Source organism: Salvelinus fontinalis, chromosome 31 (genome assembly GCF_029448725.1).
Source record: "Salvelinus fontinalis isolate EN_2023a chromosome 31, ASM2944872v1, whole genome shotgun sequence".
NCBI lineage: Eukaryota > Metazoa > Chordata > Actinopteri > Salmoniformes > Salmonidae > Salvelinus > Salvelinus fontinalis.
This window is the reverse complement of record NC_074695.1, coordinates 28,653,425-28,677,442: the sequence shown is the minus strand read 5'-3', so window position 1 is coordinate 28,677,442 and position 24,018 is coordinate 28,653,425. Positions and strand designations below refer to the sequence as shown.

General features: G+C 41.4%; 1 protein-coding gene across 7 annotated transcripts in view; it reads left to right on the top strand.

The window, feature by feature from the left end:
* The window catches only part of LOC129829985 (ankyrin repeat and SAM domain-containing protein 1A-like), a 112,688-nt gene that overhangs the window by 9,313 nt on the left and 79,357 nt on the right, over positions 1 to 24,018 (top strand). For 5 of the 7 annotated variants that reach the window (XM_055892075.1, XM_055892076.1, XM_055892079.1 and 2 more), the window contains exons 2-4: positions 22,113 to 22,193; positions 22,367 to 22,523; positions 23,583 to 23,648. In XM_055892075.1, coding sequence (XP_055748050.1) covers positions 22,113 to 22,193; positions 22,367 to 22,523; positions 23,583 to 23,648 — 304 coding nt within the window. The remainder of the gene's footprint in view (positions 1 to 22,112; positions 22,194 to 22,366; positions 22,524 to 23,582; positions 23,649 to 24,018) is intronic. The other 2 variants (XM_055892081.1, XM_055892078.1) reach the window with 1 other exon arrangement.

Sequence of the window (24,018 nt, the reverse complement as noted above, 5' to 3'; positions counted from 1 at the left end):
TGCAGGGTGTCTGGATAGTCTCTGCGTAGTTTGGACTAGAGGTCGACCGATTATGATTTTTCAATGCCGATACCGATTATTGGAGGACAAAAAAATCCGATACCGATTAATCGGCCGATTTTATAAAACAAAACATTTTTAAAAATATATATTTATCATACACACACACACACACACATTTTTGTAATAATGACAACTGCAACAAAACTGAATGAACAATGAACACTTTTATTTTAACTTAATATAATACATAAATACACACACGCACACAGCTCTGAAGTGACAATGATACTGAAGTGTCTGCTTAGGAGACAAATACTCTCAACTGTTTGAATAAAAATAGAGTTTAAGTTACCTGTGATGAATGTTGAAAACAAAAACTTTAATTTCTATATGCAATCCTGGAAATCCTATTTTAATAATGGGCATGGTAAGAATTGACAACCAAAGTGTGAGTCATAATTCCCATGACACCTAGCAAAATCTGAAAAGCGGTTCCTTCATTTATTCCATAGGATATTTTTAGATTCACTTAAATTAAGGTCTGTGTTTCGTGTAGTCTTACATCACCGTGCCAATTTTATAACTGTGTAAATATCCATAGGACAAGGTAACTCTGATCAATATTGGCTAAATATAAGCGAAGATAAAAATATTAGTAGAGTTGGATTTATGAAAATATGTTGACAAACGTTACCTTATCCTAGTGAGATTGACACGGGTATCAAAACGTCGAGGCGGTTTAAGCCTGCACGAAACACAGACCTTATTTGAAGTAGATCAAGACATTCTCTATGGAAGACATGAACGGTAAAATAACGAAGGAACCCCTTTCAAATTCAGCCGCAAGTTATTACAGGAATTATAACGCGTCGACTATTTCTCTCTAAACCATATACCTTTGACTAATCAGGAAACTATCACCTCGAAACAAAATGTTTATTCCGTTCCGTATTTTATCTAACGGGTGGCATCCATGAGTCTAAATATTCCTGTTACATTGCACAACCTTCAATGTTGTCATAATTACGTAAAGTTCTGGCAAATTAGTTCGCAAAGAGCCAGGCGGCCCAAACTGTTGCATATACCCTGACTCTGCGTGCAATGAACGCAAGAGAAATTACACAATTTCACCTGGTTAATATTGCCTGCTAACCTGGTTTTCTTTCAGCTAAATATGCAGGTTTAAAAATATATACTTGTGTATTGATTTTAAGAAAGGCATTGATGTTTATGGTTAAGTACACATTGGAGCAATGACAGTCATTGATTGATTGTTTTTTATAAGATAAGTTTAATGCTAGCTAGCAACTTACCTTAGCTTACTGCATTCGCTAACAGGCAGGCTCCTCGTGGAGTGCAATGTAATCAATGCAAGATTGGATCCCCTGAGCCGACAAGGTTAAAAGTCGTTCTGCCCCGTTCCTAGGCCGTCATTGAAAATAAGAATGTGTTCTTAACTGACTTGCCTAGTTAAATAAAGATTAAATAAAGGTGTAAAAAAATAAAATAATAATAATCGGCAAATCGGCGCCCAAAAATACCGATTTCCGATTGTTATGAAAACTTGAAATCGGCCCCGATTAATCGGCCATTCCGATTAATCGGTCGACCTCTAGTTTGGACTACCCTTGAGCTGTTATCTCTCGTCAGGATTTTGCCCTGTTAGCAGTGTTTGGAAAGCTACTCTGTAACTTGCTAGCAAACACCTAGAGACAAAATAGCCAATGCCTTGTTAGCACATGTTAGCTTAGGCTACATTTGTTGTTCAATAACAACAAATGTGGTTGCGGTGGGATCAATGAAACACACATGTAAACTGATATGCTTGCCTCTTATCTTTCATTCAGCATGACTGGCTTGTCCACTTTGTGCAATTGTGTTCATATCTGTCTTTGGGAGAGAGGCAGTGAATCAGAGAAAAGGATGTCGTGATGAGTAATCACTCAGTCATGTCAGCCACTCAGGTGAGCATGGTGTCTCCACATACCATAGAGCGCTCTGTCACTCTGAATTCCCAGCATCTGTGTGTCTGTGGTTTAACATGACACTACCCACCCAGGCATGTGGTAAAGCAGGAAGAGAATGCTCATGAAATGGTAGTTAAATAGAGTGCCTGGCAACCAGGTATTTGAAGAATAGCTGCTGCCTGTCTGTCTCCAGTAGCTATCAGCCAAGTTATGAGTTTGGCAAATAGCATGCAGCAAGTGTCACGTTCAGGGGATGGAAGGATGACCTCTGAACGGTCTTCCGATGTTGTCGTTCCATCCAGGAGAGCGAAGTGGTAGCTGGGAAATCCAACACCTGTGTTGGCATTCTTGGAGTATTTGAGTTAGGGGTGACACTGACAGTGTGAATGCCAGGCCATGTACGGCTTACGACCAACATGTTTGTCTTGTCAGAGAAAGCACTAGGCTAATAGATGCTGCTGACAGCCCTCCTTTATGCATGATGAATTCCACAGATGTGTGGAGGGTAGGGGTGGGGGGAAGACAGAGATACTTTGTGAAGAGGCCTCTCTTGGCCCTGTCATGTACAGTGGCAAATTCTCTTTGCTGTGACCATGACAATTGCTGCCGCTACACATTTCTAAATAGGTTGTTTCACTGCAGAACTGTGATTGTGATTGCTGTTCATCTTTCAAAAAGCAATAGGCTGTATGTAAGAAAAAGGCTAACTTAAGTCATTGCCTTAAATGATCATCATTGTGGACTCGGAGCCTAAACAGAATATAACTTGCCCATAATTGGGTTATCAAATTTGATTTTGCAATTTGGGTGGGGGATTTTGGGGTAGTTTCCAGAAAAAATGCCTTTCCACAAAATGTTTAAATTCCATTGTTATTTTCTCAGCCCAAAATGAGAAGGCAGAAATAGAAACTAATCTTGACAGGAAAACTACAGCGCGTTAGTTCCAAATAAGAACTTGGATCCCGACAGAAACCAGTGTTATTTATAGGCTCCCACTGCATTTACGGTGTTAAAACAAACAGAAAAGGCCTCCGCCTCTCCACGATGGGCCTGGTATTTCACAAGACACCTCTAATGAACACTTTCCGATGTGTTTGTTTGTACGACCCTTCTTTCACCCCTTACAGTGAATAGCCTCAACAGCACTGGAGGACAAATGTGTGTGTCCCTAATGTGAAATACAGAGTTGATGCATTTTAGACCCTGTGTGTGGCGTGACGTGTGCATAATTATTTGAAAAAGTATGTTTGTATCTAGGTCCAGAGTGACGTACAGTAACAGTTTCATCCAGGCATGTGTCCCAGCCCAGGCGACAGGTAGCCTAATGGTTAGAGCATTGGACCAGTAACCGAAAGTGTGCTGGATCGAATCCCAGAGCTGACAAGATAAAAATATGTCGTTCTGCACCTGAACAAGGCAGTTAACCCACTGTTCCCCGGTAGGCCGTCATTGTAAATAAGAATTTGTTCTTAACTGACTTGCCCAGTTAAATAAAAAATTATGAAAAAAGCTCCTGCCCCAGATTTTGGGCACACACTGGTTGTTTCCACGTCATTTCAAATAAATGACGTTCAACCAACTTTGAATTGACGTCTGTGCCCAGTGGGTATGGTCTCCCTGGCCTGCCCTGGCTGGTGTCTCTCCGTCTCCCTCTCCCTCCCTGCTGCTCTCAGCAGTCTCCTGCCTACCTGCTGGGACCGCGGCAAGACTTCTGAAAGCACCATCCCCTACTCCCAGACTTCAAACATGTTTTACTTGGAGTCAGAAGAGAAAAATGTATTTCCTCAATAATAAGCCCCCAATTATCCCTAGCTCGTTTTAACTTCTGCTTTGCTTTCACTTTCCTGCCTTTGCTAGCCCAGTCTTATTTATTTAGTCTGAGGAAGTCTTTTTTTTTTTATTAATACATGTCAGCGCTAAAATGGTTGTCTTGAACAAACCAGCCTAATCTGTATTCTCCAGAATCTATTTGCACTTCCCACCATCATGTTGAGGTTTCTTCAGTGTATTCTGGATGTCGGTATGATGACTAATGGTTGACATTTATTTTTTATAAGCCACTTCCTTTCCCTAGCCTGATCTGTTGAGGTAAAGTATTTGCCCCCCCACACCTCTCTTTACGTACAACATACGTCTGATATGGTGTCTGTGGCCAACATCCAGCAGAGTAGGGAGGAAACGCAGAGATACGAGGTGAAAGCTTGGGTCCTGTGAGGTTACTGTCGGCTGATGCATAGGGTTTCCATTCCATCGCTGATTCATCATTCAGGACCGGAGGTGTTGCTCTCACATTGCAGCTTTTTATAAAGATATTACATTTTCTCTATACTCAGCCAAAGCATTAGTTGGCAAAATAACTTAGACCTTGCTGAACTAGAAAATACACAAGTTCTTGAGCTATTTTCAGATGGGAGAAGTGGGTCATCGGCATCACTGGGAATTGCTGCCGCCTAGTCCGTCCAGTTGGATTGTAGCTGAAACTAAACAGCAGCTCACTATTTCAAACAAAATGTTGATAGAGGTTATACAGTGCCTTCAAAGTATTCACACTCCTTGACTTTTTCAAAATTTTGTTGTTACAGCCTGAATAAAAAATTGATTAAATTCAGATTTTGTGTCACTGGCCTACACACAATACCCCATAATGTCAAAGTGGAATAATGTTTTTAGAAATGTTTACAAGTTAATAAAAAATTAAAAGCTTAATTGTCTTGAGTCAATAAGTATTCAACCCCTTTGTTATAGCAAGCCTAAATAAGTTCAGGAGTAAAAGTGCGATTAACAAGTCACATAATGTGTTGCATGGATAATAAAGAAAAACACTGTCAACCTTTGCCTTGATGTCAACTGAGTAGGTGTCAACTTTTGACTGGTTCTGTAGTTACTCCACAATACTAACCTAATAGACAATGTGAAAAGAAGGAATCCTGTACACAATAAAAGTATTCTAAAACATGCATCCTGTTTGCAACAAGGCACTAAAGTAATACTGCAAAAAATGTGGCAAAGAAGTTAACTTTATGTCCTGAATACAAAATGCTATGTTTGGGGCAAATCCAACACAACACATCACTGAGTACCACCCCTCATATTTTCAAGCATGGTAGTGGCTGCATCGTGCCATGGGTATGCTTTTCATCGGCATGGACTAGGTAGTTATTTAGGATAAAAATAAACTGAATCGAGCTAAGCACAAGCAAAGTCCTAGAGGAAAACCTGGTTCAGTCTGCTTTCCACCTGACACTTGGAGACACATGCACCTTTCACGAGGTCAATAACCTAAAACACAAGGCCAAATATACACTGGAGTTACTTATCAAGACGACATTGAATGTTCCTGAGTGGCCTAGTTAGTTTTTTCTTAAATCTGCTTGAAAATCTTTGGTAAGACTTTAAAATGACTGTCTAGCAATGATCAATAACAAAGTTGACAGCGCTTGCAGAAATTTTATAAAGAATAATGGGCAAATATTTTACCATCCAGGTGTGCAAAGCTCTTAGAGTATTACCCAGAAAGACTTCACCTGTAATTGCTGCCAAAAGTGATTCGAACATGTATTGACACAGGGGTGTAAAGACTTGTGTAAATTAGGTATTTCATTTTCAACAGATTTTCATAAATTTCTAAAAACATGTTTTCACTTTGTCATTATGTGGAATTTTGTGTAGATGGGTAAGGGGAAAAAATAATATTTAATACATTTTGAATTCAGCCTGTAACACACATTCGGAATAAGTCAAGGGGTATGAATACTTTCTGAAGGCACTGTAGCTTGGATTGTAACATTGTCAGGGATGTGTAGTTACTGCTGTGGCATCTGTTGGGAAATCAATGTGGGAAACGCCAGCCTGTCTGAGGGACATGCTGAAAGAAAGATTGAAATTACATTTCTGATTTTACACCTCACCTCATCTCTTTTCAAATTATGTTTCTTTCTTCCCTTCCTTTTTGGTACCAGCATTTCTTTGTAAAAGGATGTGGTTTTTCTGGTTTTCCTTTGGCCCATTAACATGCTCTGCTATCAGAGCGGCGTGTGGTGTAAGCGGTTTATCCTTGCCTTCTGCTGCATCACAGATGATGTGTGAAATAGACGCTCACTGAGAGCTGTTCACGTGCAATAAAGACTCAATCGTGCTGCCCAGACACACAGGCTGAACTGTTGCAAAGTATTCTGAGTTAACAACTAGCTAAAACTGTCCACTAACTTTACTGAACAAAAATATAAACACAACATGCAACAATTTCAAAGATTTTACTGAGTTACAGTTCATATAAGGAAATCAGTCAATTGAAATAAATGCATTAGGCCCCAATCTATGGATTCCACATGAACGAGCAGGGGCGTGGCCATGGGGAGCCAGGCCCAGCCAATCAGAATGAGTTTTCCCCACAAAATGGCTTTATTACAGACAGAAATACTCCTCAGTTTCATCAGCTGTCCAGATGGCTGGTCTCAGACGATCCCGCAGGTGAAGAAGCCAGATGTGGAGGTACTTGGTTGGTGTGGTTACACGTGGTCTGCGGTTGTGAGGCCAGTTGGAAGTACTGACAAATTCTCTAAAACGACGTTGGAGGTGGCTTATGTACAGAAATTAACATTCAATTCTCTGGCAACAGCTCTGGTGGACGTTCCTGCAGTCAGCATTCCAATTGCATGCTCCCTCAACCTGGGGTATTGTATTGTGTGACAAAACTACACATTTTAGAGTGGCCTTTAATTGTCCCCAGGACAAGGTGCACTTGTGTAATGATCATGCCGTTTAATCAATTTCTTGATATGCCACACCTGTCAGGTTTATGGATTATTTTGGCAAAGGAGAAATGTTCACTAACAGAGATGTTTTAATGCATATGGACATTCTTGGGATCTTTTATTTCAGCTCATGAAACATGATACCAACACTTTACATGTAGCGTTCATATTTTTGTTCAGTATATGATGGCTAATAAGCCTATACTGCTGAAATTGTATTGATCTAATGGCAAGGATGTTCCCTTTGTCAAAATACATTTTCTTATCCTCTAAAAATCTCATTGTGAGTGATAGGACTACTTGTCAAGTCAGAGCTTTGTAAGCTTTTACTTTTAATGTTTTTTTTTGCTGTATGCAATATTATGGTAAAGCAATGTGTTTTGTTCTTTCCAGGAGAAATGCAACTTTAAATGGGCAGAGATAGAAACCACAATATTAAACAAATCTTTCATGGTCTGAGCAAAATTACTTGCTAAGACCTTAGACTTGAATATAAGACCATGTCATTAGAAATGTTCGAAATATTCCCTTTCCCTTCATTTTCAGTGTTGCATCATTATTCCAGTCCCAGACTTGACAGGCACACTTGTCAGTCTTGCCTCAAGCTACTGGTCTTCTCGGATACCAAAATTGAGATTCAAACCGAATTGGATCCGCAAAAAAAAAATTGTGGTGATTTTTAGGATGCTGAATCAGCTTTGGCCAACAATGACTCATTCAAGGTTTTTTATTTATTTTTATTTTTACTATTTTCTACATTGTAGAATAATAGTGAAGACATCAAAACTATGAAATAACATATGGAATCATGTAGTAACCTAAAAAGTGTTAAATAAATCCAAATATATTTTTGATTCTTCAAAGGAGCCACCCTTTGCCTTGATGACAGCTTGGCACGCTCTTGGCATTCTCTCAACCAGCTTCATGAGGTAGTCACCTGGAATGCTTTTCCAACAGTCTTGGAGTTCCCACATATGCTGAGCACTTATTGGCTGCTTTTTCTTCACTCTGTGGTCCAACTCCTCCCAATCTAAATTGGGTTGAGGTCGGGGGATTGTGGAGGCTAGGTCATCTGATGCAGCACTCCACCACTCTCCTTCTCAGTCAAATAGCCCTTACACAGCCTGGAGGTGTGTTTTGGGCCATTGTCCTGTTGAAAAACAAATTATAGTCCCACTAAGCCCAAACCAGATGGGATGGCGTATCGCTGCAGAATGCTGTGGTAGCCATGCTGGTTAAGTATGCCTTGAATTCAGAATAAATCACAGACAGTGTCACCAGCAAAGCACCATCACACCTCCTCCATGCTTCACGGTGGGAACCACACATACAGAGATCATCCGTTCACCTACTCTGCGTCTCACAAAGACACAGCGGTTGGAACCAAAAATCTCAAATGTGGACTCATCAGACCAAAGGACAGATTTCCACCAGTCAAATGTCCATTACTCGTGTTTCGTGCCCCTAGCAGGTCTCTTCTCCTTATTGGTTTTCTTTTAGTAGTGGTTTCTTTGCAGCAATTAGATCATGAAGGCCTGATTCACGCAGTCTCCTCTGAACAGTTGATGTTGAGATGTGTCTGTTACTTGAACTCTGAAGTATTTATTTGGGCTGCAATCTGAGGTCCAGTTAATTACAGATTTCTGAGGTTGGTAACTCTAATGAATTTATCCTCTGCAGCAGAGGTAACTCTGGGTCTTCCTTTCCTGTGACGGTCCTCATGAGAGACAGTTACATCATAGCGCTTGATGGTTTTTTCAACTGCACTTAAAGAAACTTTAAAAGTTCTTGACTTTTTCCAGGTTGACTGACCATGTCTTAAAGTAATGATGGACTGTCGTTTCTCTTTGCTTTTTGAGCTGTTCTTGCCCTAATATGGACTTGGTCTTTTACCAAATAGGGGTGGTATACAGAAGATAGCCCTAACTTGTCACAACACAACCGATTGGCTCAAATGCACTAAGAAGGAAAGAAATTCCACAAATTAACTTTTAACAAGGCACACCTGTTAATTGAAATGCATTCCAGGTGACGACCTCATGATGCTGGTTTTTGAGAATGCCAAGAGTGTGCAAAGCTGTCATCAAATCAGTGGGTGGTTACTTTTAATAACACTTTTTTGGTTACTACATGATTCCATATGTGTTATTTAATAGTTTTGATGTCTTCACTATTATTCTTACAATGTAGAAAATAGTAAAAAGAAAGGAAAACCCTTAAATGAGTAGGTGTGTCTGTCAATTTTTGACTGGTACTGTATATAAATACATATTGTTAGGCTATTTCTGTAACTCAATTCTAACTCATTATAATAGCCTAAAATGGTTAGTTCTAAATTAATAGTAGGTATAAAGCCTTTTCTGAAAATACTTAGCCAATACAGCCTGAGATTAGTTTGGGTTTAATAGAAAAGTAATCTGCGCACCACAGTCTGATGTGAATACAAGAGATGTAGCCTAGGATTATCGCCCGGATAGTTAATTAAAGATTCATCAGGAGACGTTGTCCTGATATTTCTTATACCTATCCATGCCTTACACAATCAATAAATCGGCAGCCTTTCAACATTAGGCTACAATATTTTCTGTCGATAAGCCTAGGCTATCAGTCTAACACACACGAGGAGATTAACTTGGTCCAAAATGTTCTTTATCAAAGATGACCATAAAGAATGTGTCGGTAATGCTGCATTATACTATAACTTCATTATTTTGAATGAAGCCAAGCTGTGTCACATCTGGCCGTGATTGGGAGTCCCATAGGGCGGCGCACAGCGTCGTGCGGCTTTGGCCAGGGTAGGCCGTCATTTTAAGTACGAATTTGTTCTTAACTGACTTGCCTAATTAAATAAAGGTTCAATGTAAAAAATAATGTAAAAGCCACAAAACCAGAGTATGAGTGAGTAATCTTTATGCTGACAAATATCAAACTTGACTAAAGTCATTCAACATTAGTTAACAAAATAGCATATGGGCCTACTAAATAAGCATATGGGCCTACTAAATAAGCCAAGCCTCAACAAATAAGTAATATGTAAACTAGCACATTTTATAAATGAAACAAATACATTAAATAGCTCAGGTCTTCAGAATATGGGCCAAGAGCAGCACCAACCTTTTTCTCTTCTGTATCCACAATGTGCATGTGAGGCCCATACAGATGTTTTGCCTGATGATTTTTCCTCCCATACTCTTTCATTCAGTTTATTCTTCACATCAGCAAAGAACAATTCCATTTTTCAGGAACTCACCTTATGCAGCTTAGGATATCACTCTCTTCCTCTGCATCTTCTTCCTGCCCCACAACAAGCTATACCCTGTTTCACAGAGTGTGCACTGCGCAGTGGCTCGTGTTCATAAAGACAATATGCCGTTTTGTCACAATGATATTGTCACACATTTGGTTTGATGAAACCAATCATTTTAATAGAATAAAATATAAATGTGTGAAATTTGCATTTATGTTGTTTAGGAACTAAAGTCTTCAAATATTATTTTGGATTCTGTTGGCTTTTCACATACAGTATTTTCAGACAAATCCGAGGTCCGTGGCCACCGAGCTGGATTCGACCTGGGATCAGAGGGTTAACTACAACATTTTGGATCCGACCCGGGATACGACCAGGTCGAATCCAAAATGTTGTATTTCTCTGGTATTCGGATTCGGATAGATCCGTGAAGACCTCATGCTTCTGTATTCTACACCCCCGAGCTCATTAAGTCAATGTGATTCAGTATAATCCACTGTAGGAGCTAGGACATTGGCAGGTAGAGAAGTGTCAGTCTCTCTAATGGGGACTGGAGGCTGTACAGTACAGGTTGGAAACTCACTGAAAGGCATGCTGAGCTACTGTTTGGCAAATGGTGCATCTGGTCTCAATGCTTGGCCGGCAGTCCTCCCTCCGCTTAATTAAGCCCTATTGCCCTGGCAGTGCCCTGGCCCCTGCTATGCGCCAGGCACCCTAGGGCACTGCCGCACCCCTAATCCCTATCTGTGTGGTCGCACTGCTTAATTGGACTGAGGACAAATGTGTTTATTTGACAGCAGATCTCAGCCTCACCTGGTCTTTCCTCCCAGCAGCACAGCACCTAAATCCTTTTAGCCCCAGTAGGACTCCTGCTTTCCTTCTCCACTGCTCCATCCACCTCACCAGCTGTTGTTTTAGTTGTCATATTGTAGTACTGTTGAAATTGAGTTTGTTTTGACATTAGCTACTACCTTGAAAACCAGAGAGTTGTTTGGCTCACAGTACTGTAGATGCTGCTGTATCCTAAAGAGACATTGACAAATGGCAAGAAGAGGATAGCAAATAAGGCTAAAAAAGGGGTTTCCTTTAAAGTTTTTAGGAGAGTGACACAGAGGAAAAAGGCAATAAATGGGGTCCGTGAAGATGTCTTGTGCATCCGTGAGTAGCTTCAGCAGTCCTCTCCTTATACATAAAGAATGCAAGAAAGAGGGAGAGGAATTGTATTATTATCATTTGTCCTCTTAGTGGCAAGGCTTTGTGCAACGTGGAATTACAGCCTGTAGAATATCTTTCAGACTTCAGCCTCATCAAGTTGATATTCCCTCAGGGAAATTAAGGATTAGCTCTTTCCTTTCAAAGTGGAATTCCCTCAGTCCGGTTGTTGGTCCTGAATCGCTCTAGCTATAAGAGGATGAAGTGAATTGTCAAGTGGCACTACCTCATGCCCTTGAGTTCTGCCCTACTAAGATGCTCAGGGGAGGTGGTGAGCCGTACACTAAAGCCTTGTTCACACTGCAGGCCTTGATGCTCAATTTAGTGTTGTTTCTCAAAATACGTTTGAAATGAATACTGACTGAATACTGACTGTCCAAACAGCAAGTTACAAGTGACTAAATCAGATTTGGGTGTGTTCAGACAGCAGTCATTTGCTGACACAGCTACACATGGTGACGGTGGGTGTGTGCACAGTGGTGTAGGCTGATTGGTGGTGGTACTCATGTTTCCTATCACTCAGAAGTGATGTAGCAAGCTGAGGTGACAACAGTGCCTGCCGTGGACGTGTCCCAGTTGCTTTGAATGTTCAAAATCATAGTGTAAGAACACTTTTAAAGCCTTTTATTTGTAAACAATTAAAAACAAGCTAGTTAGCTTCCACGTCATGTTCTTGTCAATCTGTCAACAGAGTAGCTAGCAAGCAAGAAGATATGTCAAAAAACAGTCTATGGCCAGGAATCAGATTTGTATTTGACTGTATGTGGCTTGAAATATCCGATTCCTTTTGGCTGTTCAGACTGCGGGAAAAATAACCGATTTCAAATCGGATATGCAAAAAAATTGTATTTCAAACTGCCAATGTGAACAAAGCTTTAGAGGTGGCAGGAGAAAGGCCTCTTGTCGCCACGTTTTAGCCTACATTTCACACTGCTTCCAGTCATTATTTGACAGCAGATCTCAGCCTCACCTGGTCTTTCCTCCCAGCAGCGCAGCACCTAGCCTATAGTATGCAATAGAGACAAACAGCCTTGCATGCTTGCAGTCAGACTTGCGTTTGTAATCAAGCAGGCAGCACGACCAGAGCAGTTTTGATTTGGTTATGCATTATTTGAAGTAAATTGTTATATAAAATCTATTTCTAATCTGGGACAGCAACTAGCGAGCGGACGGTTTTTGTGTATGATGTGTTCAGTGGGCATGAAACTGGAAATGTGCACATCCAGTCAGTCCAGGGCAGTACTCTTCGCTACTTAGCAGAGGTATTGGAGGGATTTGCATTGGACCTCCTAGAGGGATTTCCTTCCCCTAGCAAAATACTATCCTTCACCATCATATCCTCCTCCTCACTCACTCTGCTAGTGTAGCTTCAGCCTGTACCACTGACAGAGCCGCTGGTATCCTTCTCAACTATGGCTGACTGTGAGATGCCTTTAGCAGGCAGGCCTATGGGTCCATACAGGCCTGTAATTGGGGTTGACTGTATGGGAATGACTGGACTAATACACACTGAGTGCACAAAATATTTCCATGAGATAGACTGACAAGGTGAATCCATTTGAAAGCCTTTATCCCTTATTGATGTAATTTGTTAAATCCACTTCAATCAGTGTAGATGAAGCGGAGGAGACTGGTTAAAGGATTTTTAGTCCTTGAGTCAATTGAGACATGGATTCTCTGTGCCATTCAGCTGGTGATTGGGCAAGACAAAAGATTCAAGTGCCTTTGAAAGAGGTATGGCAGTAGGTGCCAGGCGCTCCGGTTTTACTGTGTCAAGAACTGCAACGCTGCTGGGTTTTTCACGCTCAACAGTTTCCCGTGTGTATCATGATTTATATATATTTTTTTTAATTTGACCTTTATTTAACCAGGTAGGCCAGTTGAGAACAAGTTCTCATTTACAACTGCGACCTGGCCAAGATAAAGCAAAGCAGTGCGACAAAAATCAACAACACAGAGTTACACATGGGATTAACAAAAGTACAGTCAATAACAATAGAAAAATCTATGTACAGTGTGCAAATGGAGTAAGGAGGTAAGGCAATAAATAGGCTATAGTAGCAAAGTAATTACAATTTAGCAAATTAACACTGGAGTGATAGATGTGCAGATGATGTTGTGCAAGTAGAAATACTGGTGTGCAAAATAGCAAAAAAATGAATTAAAGACAATATGGGGTGAGGTAGGTATTTGGATGGGCTATTTTATAGATGTGCTGTGTACAGCTGCAGTGATCGGTGAGCTGCTCAGATAGCTGAGCAGCTAGTGAGGGCGATAAAATTAGTGAGGGCGATATGTCTCCAACTTCAGCGATTTTTTTTTTTTTTTTTTTTTTTTTTTTTTTTTTTTTAAATAAAAAAAAATGTTATTATTATAATTTTTTTTGCAATTCGTTCCCGTCATTGGCAGCAGAGAACTGGAAGGAAAGGCGGCCAAAGCAGGTGTTGGCTTTGGGGATGACCAGTGAGATATACCTGCTGGAGCGCGTGCTACGGGTGGGTGTTATGATGACCAATGAGCTGAGATAAGGCAGCGCTTTACCTAGCGAAGACTTATCGATGACCCGGAGCCAGTGGGTCTGGCGACGAATATGTAGCTAGGGCCAGCCGACGAAAGCATACAGGTCGCAGTGGTGGGTAGTATATGGGGCTTTGGTGACAAAACGGGTGGCACTGTGATAGACTGCATCTAATTTGCTGAGTAGAGTGTTGGAGGCTATTTTGTAAATGACATCCTCGAGGATCGGTAGGATAGTTTGTTTTACGAGGGTATGTTTGGCTTTGTTGCGAAATAGGAAGACATTTCTAGATTTAATTTTGGATTGGGATATGCTTAATATGAGTCTGGAAGGAGAGTTTACAGTCTAGCCAGACACCTATGTATTTGTAGTAGTCTACATATTCTAAGTCAGAACCGTCCAGAGTAGTGATGCTAGTTGGGCGGGAGGGTGCGGGCAGCGATTGGTTAACCTTTCACGAGTATCTACCCCGGATCCGGGAGCACCCCCCCCCCCCCCCACACTGATTAGCTTCGCAATTAAATAGTAGCATCTAAATATCATTAAATCACAAGTCCAAGACACCTAATGAAAGATACAGATCTTGTGAATAAAGTCACCATTTCAGATTTTTAAAATGTTTTACAGGGAAGACAAAATATGTAAATCTATTAGCTAACCATGTTAGCAAAAGACACCCTTTTTCTTTGTCCTCCATTTTTTCTCAACACCAGTAGCTATCACCAATTCGGCTAAACTAAGATATTGATAGCCACTAACCAAGAAAAAACCTCATCAGATGACAGTCTGATAACATATTTATGGTATAGGATAGGTTTTGTTAGAAAAATGTGCATATTTCAGGTATAAATCATAGTTTGCCATTGCAGCCAGCATCACAAATCTCACCAAAGCTCCTAGAATTACTACAGACAGCAACCTGTATTACCAATTTACTCATCATAAAACATTTCTTAAAAATACACAGCACATAGCAATGGACAGACACAGATCTTGTGAATTCAGACAACATTTCAGATTTTCTAAGTGTTTTACGGCGAAAACACAATAAATCGTTATATTAGCATACCACATACGCAAACATAACCCGAGCACTGATTCTAGCCAAAGAGAGCGATATCATATCATCGCCAAAATATATTAATTTTTTCACTAACCTTCTCAGAATTCTTCAGATGACACTCCTGTAACATCATATTACAACATACATATACAGTTTGTTCGAAAATGTGCATATTTAGCCATAAAAAAACGTGGTTATACAATGAAAATAGTAGCAAAACAAGCCTGGAAATGTCGGTCGCCATCTTTGAGTGATCTAGTTTAATCAATAGCTAATCATATACTTGACTAAAAAATACAGGGTTGACAGGAATCGAAAGACAAATTAGTTCTTAATGCAATCGCTGATTTACATTTTTTTAATTATCCTTACTTTTCAATACAGGTTGCGCCAAGCGAAGCTATACAAAACAAGATGGCGGCGTAAGCTTTAACATTTTTCGACAGAAACACGATTTATCATCATAAATTGTTCTTACTGTGAGCTGTTCTTCCATCAGAATCTTGGGCAAAGAATCCTTTCTTGGGTCTAATCTTCTTTTGGTCGAAAGATGTCCACTTGTCCGTCGAAATGCCCACTAACGTACGACCGGGAGCCCGAAATGTGCCCAGCATGTCAAAGTGCACAACAAAGCAATGCCTCAAAATCGCACTAAAAGGATATAAATTGCTATACAACGGTTCAAATTAACTACCTTATGATGCTGTTAACACCTATAACGGGTGAAAACATGACCGGAGAAATATTACTGGCTACACTAATGCTTGGAAAAAGAGCAGGGCGGTGTCCACCGCGCGTCCGGCGCAGCTGGAAAAGAGTTCCTACCTACAGGTTTTTTTCTTTTATAGTGGCTGTGATTGCGCAATCGATACCATTCAAAGCGTCATCACGTAAAGGCATCCAGGGGAAGACGTAAGCAGTGTCCGTATCCTCATAGCATTCACAGTGGCCTTTAAACTGACTCCAGATCAGGGGCCAAAATGTGTGAAATCTGACTCCATGTCAGGGAAATTGCTGTAGAATGAGTTCTGTTCCACTCAGACAAAATTCCAACGGCTATAGAAACTAGAGAGTGTTTTCTATCCAATAATAGTAATAATATGCATATTGTACGATCAAGAATTGAGTAGGAAGCCGTTTCATCTGTAGAGACAATTATGCTAATTTGAAACAGCACCCCCTATAGTCGCAAGAAGTTAAAGAGGACGCATTTAGTTTTACTAGCTTTTAAGAGCAGTTGGAGGCCATAGAAGGAGTGTTGTATAGCATTGAAGCTCGTTTGGAGGTTTGTTAACAGTGTCCAAAGAAGGGCCAGATGTATACAGAATTGTGTCGTCTGCGTAGAGGTGCATCAGAGAATCACCAGCAGCAAGAGCGACATCATTGATATATATACAGAGAAAAGTCGGCCCGAGAATTGAACCCTGTGGTACCCCCATAGAGACTGCCAGAGGTCCGGACAGCATGCCTTCTGATTTGACACACTGAACTCTGAGAAGTAGTTGGTGAACCAGGCGAGGCAGTCATTTGAGAAACCAAGGCTATTGTGTCTGACGATAAGAATGCGGTGATTGACAGAGTCGAAAGCCTTGGTCGATGAAGATGCCTGCACAGTACTGCTTTTTGATGATGGTGGTTATGTTATTGTTTTAGTACCTTGAGCGTGGCTGAGGTGCACCCGTGACCAGCTCTGAAACCGAATTGCACAGTGGAGAAGGTACGGTGGGATTCAGGTCAGTGATCTGTTTGTTAACTTGGCTTTCGAAGACTTTGGAAAGGCAAGGCAGGATGGATATAGGTCTGTAACAGTTTGGGTCTAGAGTGTCACCCCCTTTGAAGAGGGGGATGACCACGGCAGCTTTCCAATCTTTAGGAATCTCGGACGATACTTAAGACATGTTGAACAGACTAGTAATAGGGGTTGCAACAATGGCGGCGGATAATTTTAGAAAGAGAGGGTCCACCACCCAAAAGACATCCAACCGACTTGACACAACTGTGGGAAGCATTGGAGTCAACATGGGCCAGCATCCCTGTGAAACACTTTTGACACCTTGTAGAGTCCATGCCACAACGAATTGAGGCTGTTCTGAGGGCAAAAGATGTTGCAACTCAATATTAGGAAGGTGTTCCTAATGTTTTGTACACTCAGTGTATGTGACACTATATAGGGAAGGATGAATTTTCCAGCATCTCTTCTTTGGCCTGAAGAGCCTTGTCCTGTATTGTTCTGAATGCTAGAATGCAGACACTTATTTAACGGGACTGCTCCGACTGGGTAATTGCAGGCTGCTCTCAGAGCTATTATGGGAGATTTATTTTAAGGGGCAAAAGCGGCCATTACAAAACAAGAGGGTTCTCATCAGAGAGATGCTCCTGTGGAGCTGTGCAGGGATGAAGGGAGCATTCTGTTGCCTGTGTCCTCTTACTGCCTTGTGCCCCCCTCTCCAATGGCCATGGTGATGTCATCATGTTGTCACTATCATCACCCCAGCCATTAGACCTTTCTGAGATTGAACATGTCAGCATTGTTAAGTATGTAAGTGTATGTATTGCGTGCCTTTCTTCAGTTTCTTTTTTGTTTTCAGCGTTGATGATATGGATTAATGTTACGTCACGTGAACAACAATGTTCATCTTTTAATCTGGCACATTCCAGGGGTTTTATCATAGATAGATTACATGGTTGCATGGTGCAGCAGCAGCATCATACTCCCCACTGTTGGTAGAATCCCTCTCTTGGTTCCATTTCAGTGCTCTCATCTCCTTTTCATTTATCTTCACGAGATCCATCCCATCTCTCCTCTCTCTCAGACCTTTGTTTTTCCAGTGCTAGGCTGGATTTTCTTTTCAAATTATTTATTTAGGAAGCGCTCAGTGTGCAGTCAGATCCCATTGTTACTGTAGACCTGCTGCTGGCATGGCATGCTATCCTCCCAGCGCCCAGGCTTCCTTTGCCTGTTTAATTACTCCCTCTCTCCATTTCTCTCTTTCTATCTGCTGATTAAAAGAAACAAACCATCACAGCTGACAGCTGAGTTCAGCCTTAAGTGTATGAGAGATCTAGGCCTATATATATCCTCCAGTCCAGACCCTTCAATTCAAGCAGTGGAGGATAGAATGAAGTGAGGGGTTGATAATTAAATTAATGCACAGGGGTGGATTTGGCGCATGTGCACTTTCTCAAAAACAATACATAGATTATTTCCAGACAATACCATTTTTCAATTGTAAAAAAAGAAAAGAAAAAAAATGGCATTTTTTTTAAGGAGCATACAGGGCGGCATGGCAGTAAACGATAGTTGCCCAGCAAAACTCCATATTTGGTGAATAATTAAACATATTTTGACATTATTACGCTTGAAAAGGTGTGTAATGGGAAAATGAATGGTAGTTAACTGGGTTAGAGAGGAGCCTCGTCATATTCATGGTCTCCTCCTCTACCCAGATGCTGGTTCAATGCGACCCCCGAGCACTATAATTATGTGCATACCGAAATGAGGTGCTTTTTCACACATTTTGGATACTGTTACTTTTCGTAACTATGGACATCCCTGAACAGAGAGGTTTATAGTATGATAAAGAGCAGTGTTGTCCAGACTCTTTGGACCCTATAAGGCAGAGTTCCCCAACTCGCGGACCAGGGACTGACTTTGGACGCCGGTGGTTTTATTTGGCCCTGCAAGTTTTCTGAGCAAAAATAAATAAAACATTAAATTTTTTTGCATTTTCATTGTTGGACATAAAAGACTGTTAAAAACACCAGGAAATCAGTTCCAAGTGATTTTAATTTGGAAATCTGTTCCCAAGTATTCACACGCATATACCTATAGGGCAGGGTTTCCCAACTCGAGGCTCACGGGCCGATTTTGGCCCATGGGTGGTTTTATTTAAATAAAACATACAGTACCAGTCAAATATTTGGACACACCTACTTATTCCAGGGTTTTATTTATTTATTTATTTTATTTACTATTTTCTACAGTGTTCGTAGCTTCAATCTGGCAGCGCGCGCGTGTACACACTTTTCAGTATTATGTCTATCTCTGATAAGCTACCCAGGAAAGGGCTGAAAATAGCCCATATTAATATATCTAGCCTTAGAAATAAGCAATAACTTGCTCACATCAGATAACATTCATATATTAGCCATTTCTGAAACTCACTTAGATAATTAATTTGATTATACAGCAGTAGCAATATAAGGAAAACAACATCCTATATGTAACAGTTTAGCTTGCGTCCCTCTCCTCGCCCCTACCTGGGCTCGAACCAGGGACCCTCTGCACACATCAACAACTGCCTCCCATGAAGCATCGCTCCACAAAAGCCGCGGCCCTTGCAGAGCAAGGGAAACAACTACTTCAAGGTCTCAGAGCGAGTGATGTCACTGATTGAAACACTATTAGCACGCACCCCGCTAACTAGCTAGCCATTTCACATCAGTTACATATAGAAGAGGCAGACATGCTCATGGGGGAGGTGTTGCTGTATATATTTAGAGACATATCCCTGTAATGCTTAAAATCTTCTCTATGTCAAGTGTTAATGAAGTGTTGTGGTTGCAGGTTCACTTGGCACATCTACAGCCTTTTGAGGTGTTGCTATAGGCCACCAAGTACGAACAGTCAGTATCTAAATGATATGTGTGAAATGCTTGATAGTGTATGTGATGTAAACAGAGAGGTCTACTTTCTTGGGGACCTGAATATTGACTGGTTTTCATCAAGCTGTCCACTTAACAGGAAGCTTCTTACTGTAACCAGTGCCTGTAATCTGGTTCAGGTTATTAATCAACCTACCAGGGTGTTTACAAACCCTACAGGAACAAGGTCATCCACATGTATCGATCACATTTTTTTACTAATACTGTAGAACTTTGTTCTAAAGCTGTATCCATACCCATTAGATGCAGTGATCCCAATATAGTGGCTATATCCAGGAAAGCCAAAGTTGGTTAGGTTGGACTTAGGTTGGAGTCATTAAAACTCTTTTTTCAACCACTCCACAATTTTCTTGTTAACAAACTATAGTTTTGGCAAGTCGGTTAGGACATCTACTTTGTGCATGACACAAGTAATTTTTCCAAAAATTGTTTACAGACAGATTATTTCACTTATTAATTCACTGTATAACAATTCCAGTGGGTCAGAAGTTTACATACACTAAGTTGACTGTGTCTTTAAACAGCTTTAGAAGCTTCTGATAGGCTAATTGACATCATTTGAGTCAATTGGAGGTGTACCTGTGGATGTATTTCAAGGCCTACCTTCAAACGCAGTGCCTCTGCCTGACATCATGGGAAAATCAAAAGAAATCAGCCAAGACCTCAGAAAAAAATTGTAGACCTACACAAGTCTGGATCATCCTTGGGAGCAATTTCCAAACACCTGAAGGTACCATGTTCATCTGTACAAATGATAGTACGCAATTATAAACACCATGGGACCGCACAGCCATCATACATCTCAGGAAGGAGACGCGTTCTGTCTCCTAGAGATGAACGTACTTTGGTGCGAAAAGTGCAAATCAATCCCAGAACAACAGCAAAGGACCTTGTGAAGATGCTGAAGGAAAAAGGTACAAAAGTATCTGTATCCACAGTAAAACAAGTCCTATATCGACATAACCTGAAAGGCTGCTCAGCAAGGAAGAAGCCACTGCTCCAAAACCGCCGTAATAAAGCCAAAGTATGGTTTCCAACTGCACATGGGGACAAAGATCGTACTATTTGGAGAAATGTTCTCTGGTCTGATGAAACAAAAATATAATTGTTTGGTCATAATGACCATCGTTATGTTTGGAGGAAAAAGGGGGAGGCTTGCAAGCCGAAGAACACCATCCCAACCGTGAAGCACGGGGTTGGCAGCATCATGTTGTGGGGGGTGCTTTGCTGCAGGAGGGACTGATGCACTTCACAAAAATAGATGGCATCATGAGGACGGACAATTATGTGGATATATTGAAGCAACATCTCAAGACATCAGTCAGGAAGTTAAAGCTTGGTTGCAAATGGGTCTTCCAAATGGACAATGACCCCAAGCATACTTCCAAAGTTGTGGCAAAATGGCTTAAGGACAACAAAGTCAAGGTATTGGAGTGGCCATCACAAAGCCCATACCTCAATCCTATAGAAAGTTTGTGGGCAGAACTGAAAAAGTGTGTGTGAGGAAGGAGGCCAACAAACCTGATTCATATGCACCAGCTCTGTCAGGAGGAATGGGCCAAAATTCACCCAACTTATTGTGGGAAGCTTGTGGAAGGCTACCCGAAACATTTGACCCAAGTTAAAACAATTTAAAGGCAATCCTACCAAATACTAATTGAGTGTATGTAAACTTCTGACCAACTGGGAATGTGATGAAAGAAATAATACTCTTATTCTGACATTTCACATTCTTAAAATAAAGTGGTGATCCTAACTGACCTAAGACAGGGAATTTTTACTAGGATTAAATGTCAGGAATTGTGAAAAACTGAGTTTAAATGTATTTGTCTAAGGTGTATGTAAACTTCCGACTTCAACTGTAGTCATTGGCCCAGAATTTCCACATCAGTGCATCCCAACTAACTAAAACCAGTTAGAAGGTAGGCCTACTGTATGTAGAGATTATACTGGACCTATAGCCTATAGGCCTGTTTTTGTTATTTAAAAAATCTGTCTCGCAAATTGCTGTTGACAAACAAATCGGTCAGAAATCAAATCTGTGCGGCCATAATTATTGCCCACCCCTGCTCTATGTGGTGATGTAAAATAGCCTTTACTTGTGAAGGGCATTTCAAGTCTCTTCAGTTAGCCTTTTCATTCTGCTTAGTTCACCTAAAAGAGCTCCAAACAGCTCTACGTTCAGTTGCCATGATTTTGTTAAATATACATGGGGGGGCAAAGACTGGCTTCTGCCTGGGGCCTCCAAATCACTAAGTGTACCCCTGGTGACACCAACTTTACTGCCTTCCTGCTGTGTCTTAGTGCGGGTGTGTGTACATACCAACCCCATCCGTCCTCTGCTGCCTGGTGCTGCTGGCTTGGCCCATGCTTCCTCATTCCTTTCCCTCTCACTCAGTGCTGTGATTCAATTCCTCAGGGAACACCTCTCACCTGGGTGTGAGCTGGCCTGGGCTGGGCTGTGAACCTGGGCTGGGCTAGGCTGTAAACCATGGTACACAACTTATAGTGCAGCATGACTGCCAATGACACTGAGGGGCTAGGACCTGACGTTTTGATCGGCAACATGTCACAACGTTTGCCTACTGAACTTGTCTCTCTGCTCACGCTAGCTTTAGGCTCGTCCCTCAGCTACATTATACTGTTATATGATCTAATATTCCCTCTCTCTCTCCCCCCACAGTATCTGGAGGGGTCCTAATGTGAACTGTGTGGACAGCACTGGATACACTCCTCTACACCATGCAGCCCTAAACGGACACAGGTAGATCTAGAGCGAGCTCTGCTCTGTTGTCATGGGAGTTAACTGACAAATGTGTGCCTGAGGTCAGCTAGTGGGAAATACCTTATTTGTGTGGTTATTATTGATATAGTACACTGTCAACAGCCTACATAATGTTCAACTCCTCTGACAGTGTATGCCTGTCCATTCCACAGTGAAGTTGTGGAGTCACTGTTACGTAACGAGGCCTTGACCAACATCGCTGACAATAAGGGCTGCTACCCCCTGCACCTGGCCGCATGGAAGGGGGACCAGCGGATCGTCAGGCTGCTCATTCACCAAGGCCCCTCACACCCCAAACTCAACGAGCAGGTCTGACTTCCCCCCTGCTAAGTGTGGCTCCCTGTTTCTTCTCACTCCATCTGTTCCCCTTACACCTCCAGGAATCTGTCTTCCTCTGCTCACAGCAGCAGTGGTTTTTGATTTGCTCTGTGTAACCGTGTGAAGGAAGGACCAGGTCGGGTGCAGTTAACACCCCATAACCCTTCACTATTTCCCCTGTTAAGTAGAGTCGGTGAACTTTTTAGTGTTACACCCACTTCCTGTCACATGCACTATTAAAGACTGACATCTATCCTATACAACTCATCATTAATTTACAATGTTGACCTCACTATGCTCATTTCCATAGAATGTATTTTTAACTGGGTACACTGTGGACCGTGTTCCTCATCTCGCTCTGTCTGTGGTTTGCAAATACCATTTGCCGGTTTTGAGAATATATATATATTTTTGAATACAAATGAAAGTAGTACAGGGCTTGTTCTTTCAGGGCAAGACATACACATTAACTGCATTGCATCATGAGTTTGACTGCACTAATATTTGTCTTGAAGTGACTTGACACCAGCCAAGTGAATGTGTCATGTTTGAACTAATGGATTGTTCTGTTTGATATGTAATGTGTTAAGTCCAGGCATGGTGTGTAGAGACTGTCCACTGCGCAACCACCAGCAGCACCTTCACTATTTACCCTGTCCTGTCTGTGATCTCGTGTTTAGTATCTTTACCATTTTGGCAGAAATGACCCATTATGAGGCAATTGAACAAATTCAATCATAGCCATAGAGCCAAGATCCTATTGATAAAGTACGACATCACTGTAGTACTTACCAGTAGTACTCCAGAGACATTTGAGTATATTAGACTGTCACTGGAGTCATGTTATTGGAATAATCCTCTGATCCAATTGCCAGGTCATTTTGTGTCATTTCTCTCAGCCATCTCTATGCCTGTTCATGACATCTGTTTGTTCATTAACTCAACTTTGTTCATATTTCTAAATTTATTTTGACTCAGCCTTGCAACTGACTGTCATGCATTGCCTGTGTGTGAGTGAAAACCCATTGCTTCATTTTTCTTCCCTCATAGAGCTCCTCTGTAGAGCACAAAGAGTTGAAACGCTGTGGGCCCTTTGACCTGCATATTAATGCCAAGGTGTGTACCCAGCCAGCCAGCCAGCCAGACAGACAGACAGACAGCTGCTCAGAAGGCTGCTGCCCTCTTATTCTCCTCCCTGCTTCCATTGTATCTCACACAACTAGTTGCACACACTTTCTTCGCCATGCATGTTTTTGATGCTTGGGTTTGATGCTTGGGTTTGATGCATGGTTTTGATGCATGGTTTTGATGCTTGGGTTTGATGCATGGTTTTGGTGCTTGGGTTTGATGCATGGTTTTGATGCTTGGGTTTGATGCATGGTTTTGATGCTTGGGTTTGATGCATGGTTTTGATGCTTGGGTTTGATGCATGGTTTTGGTGCTTGGGTTTGATGCATGTTTTTGATGCTTGGGTTTGATGCTTGGG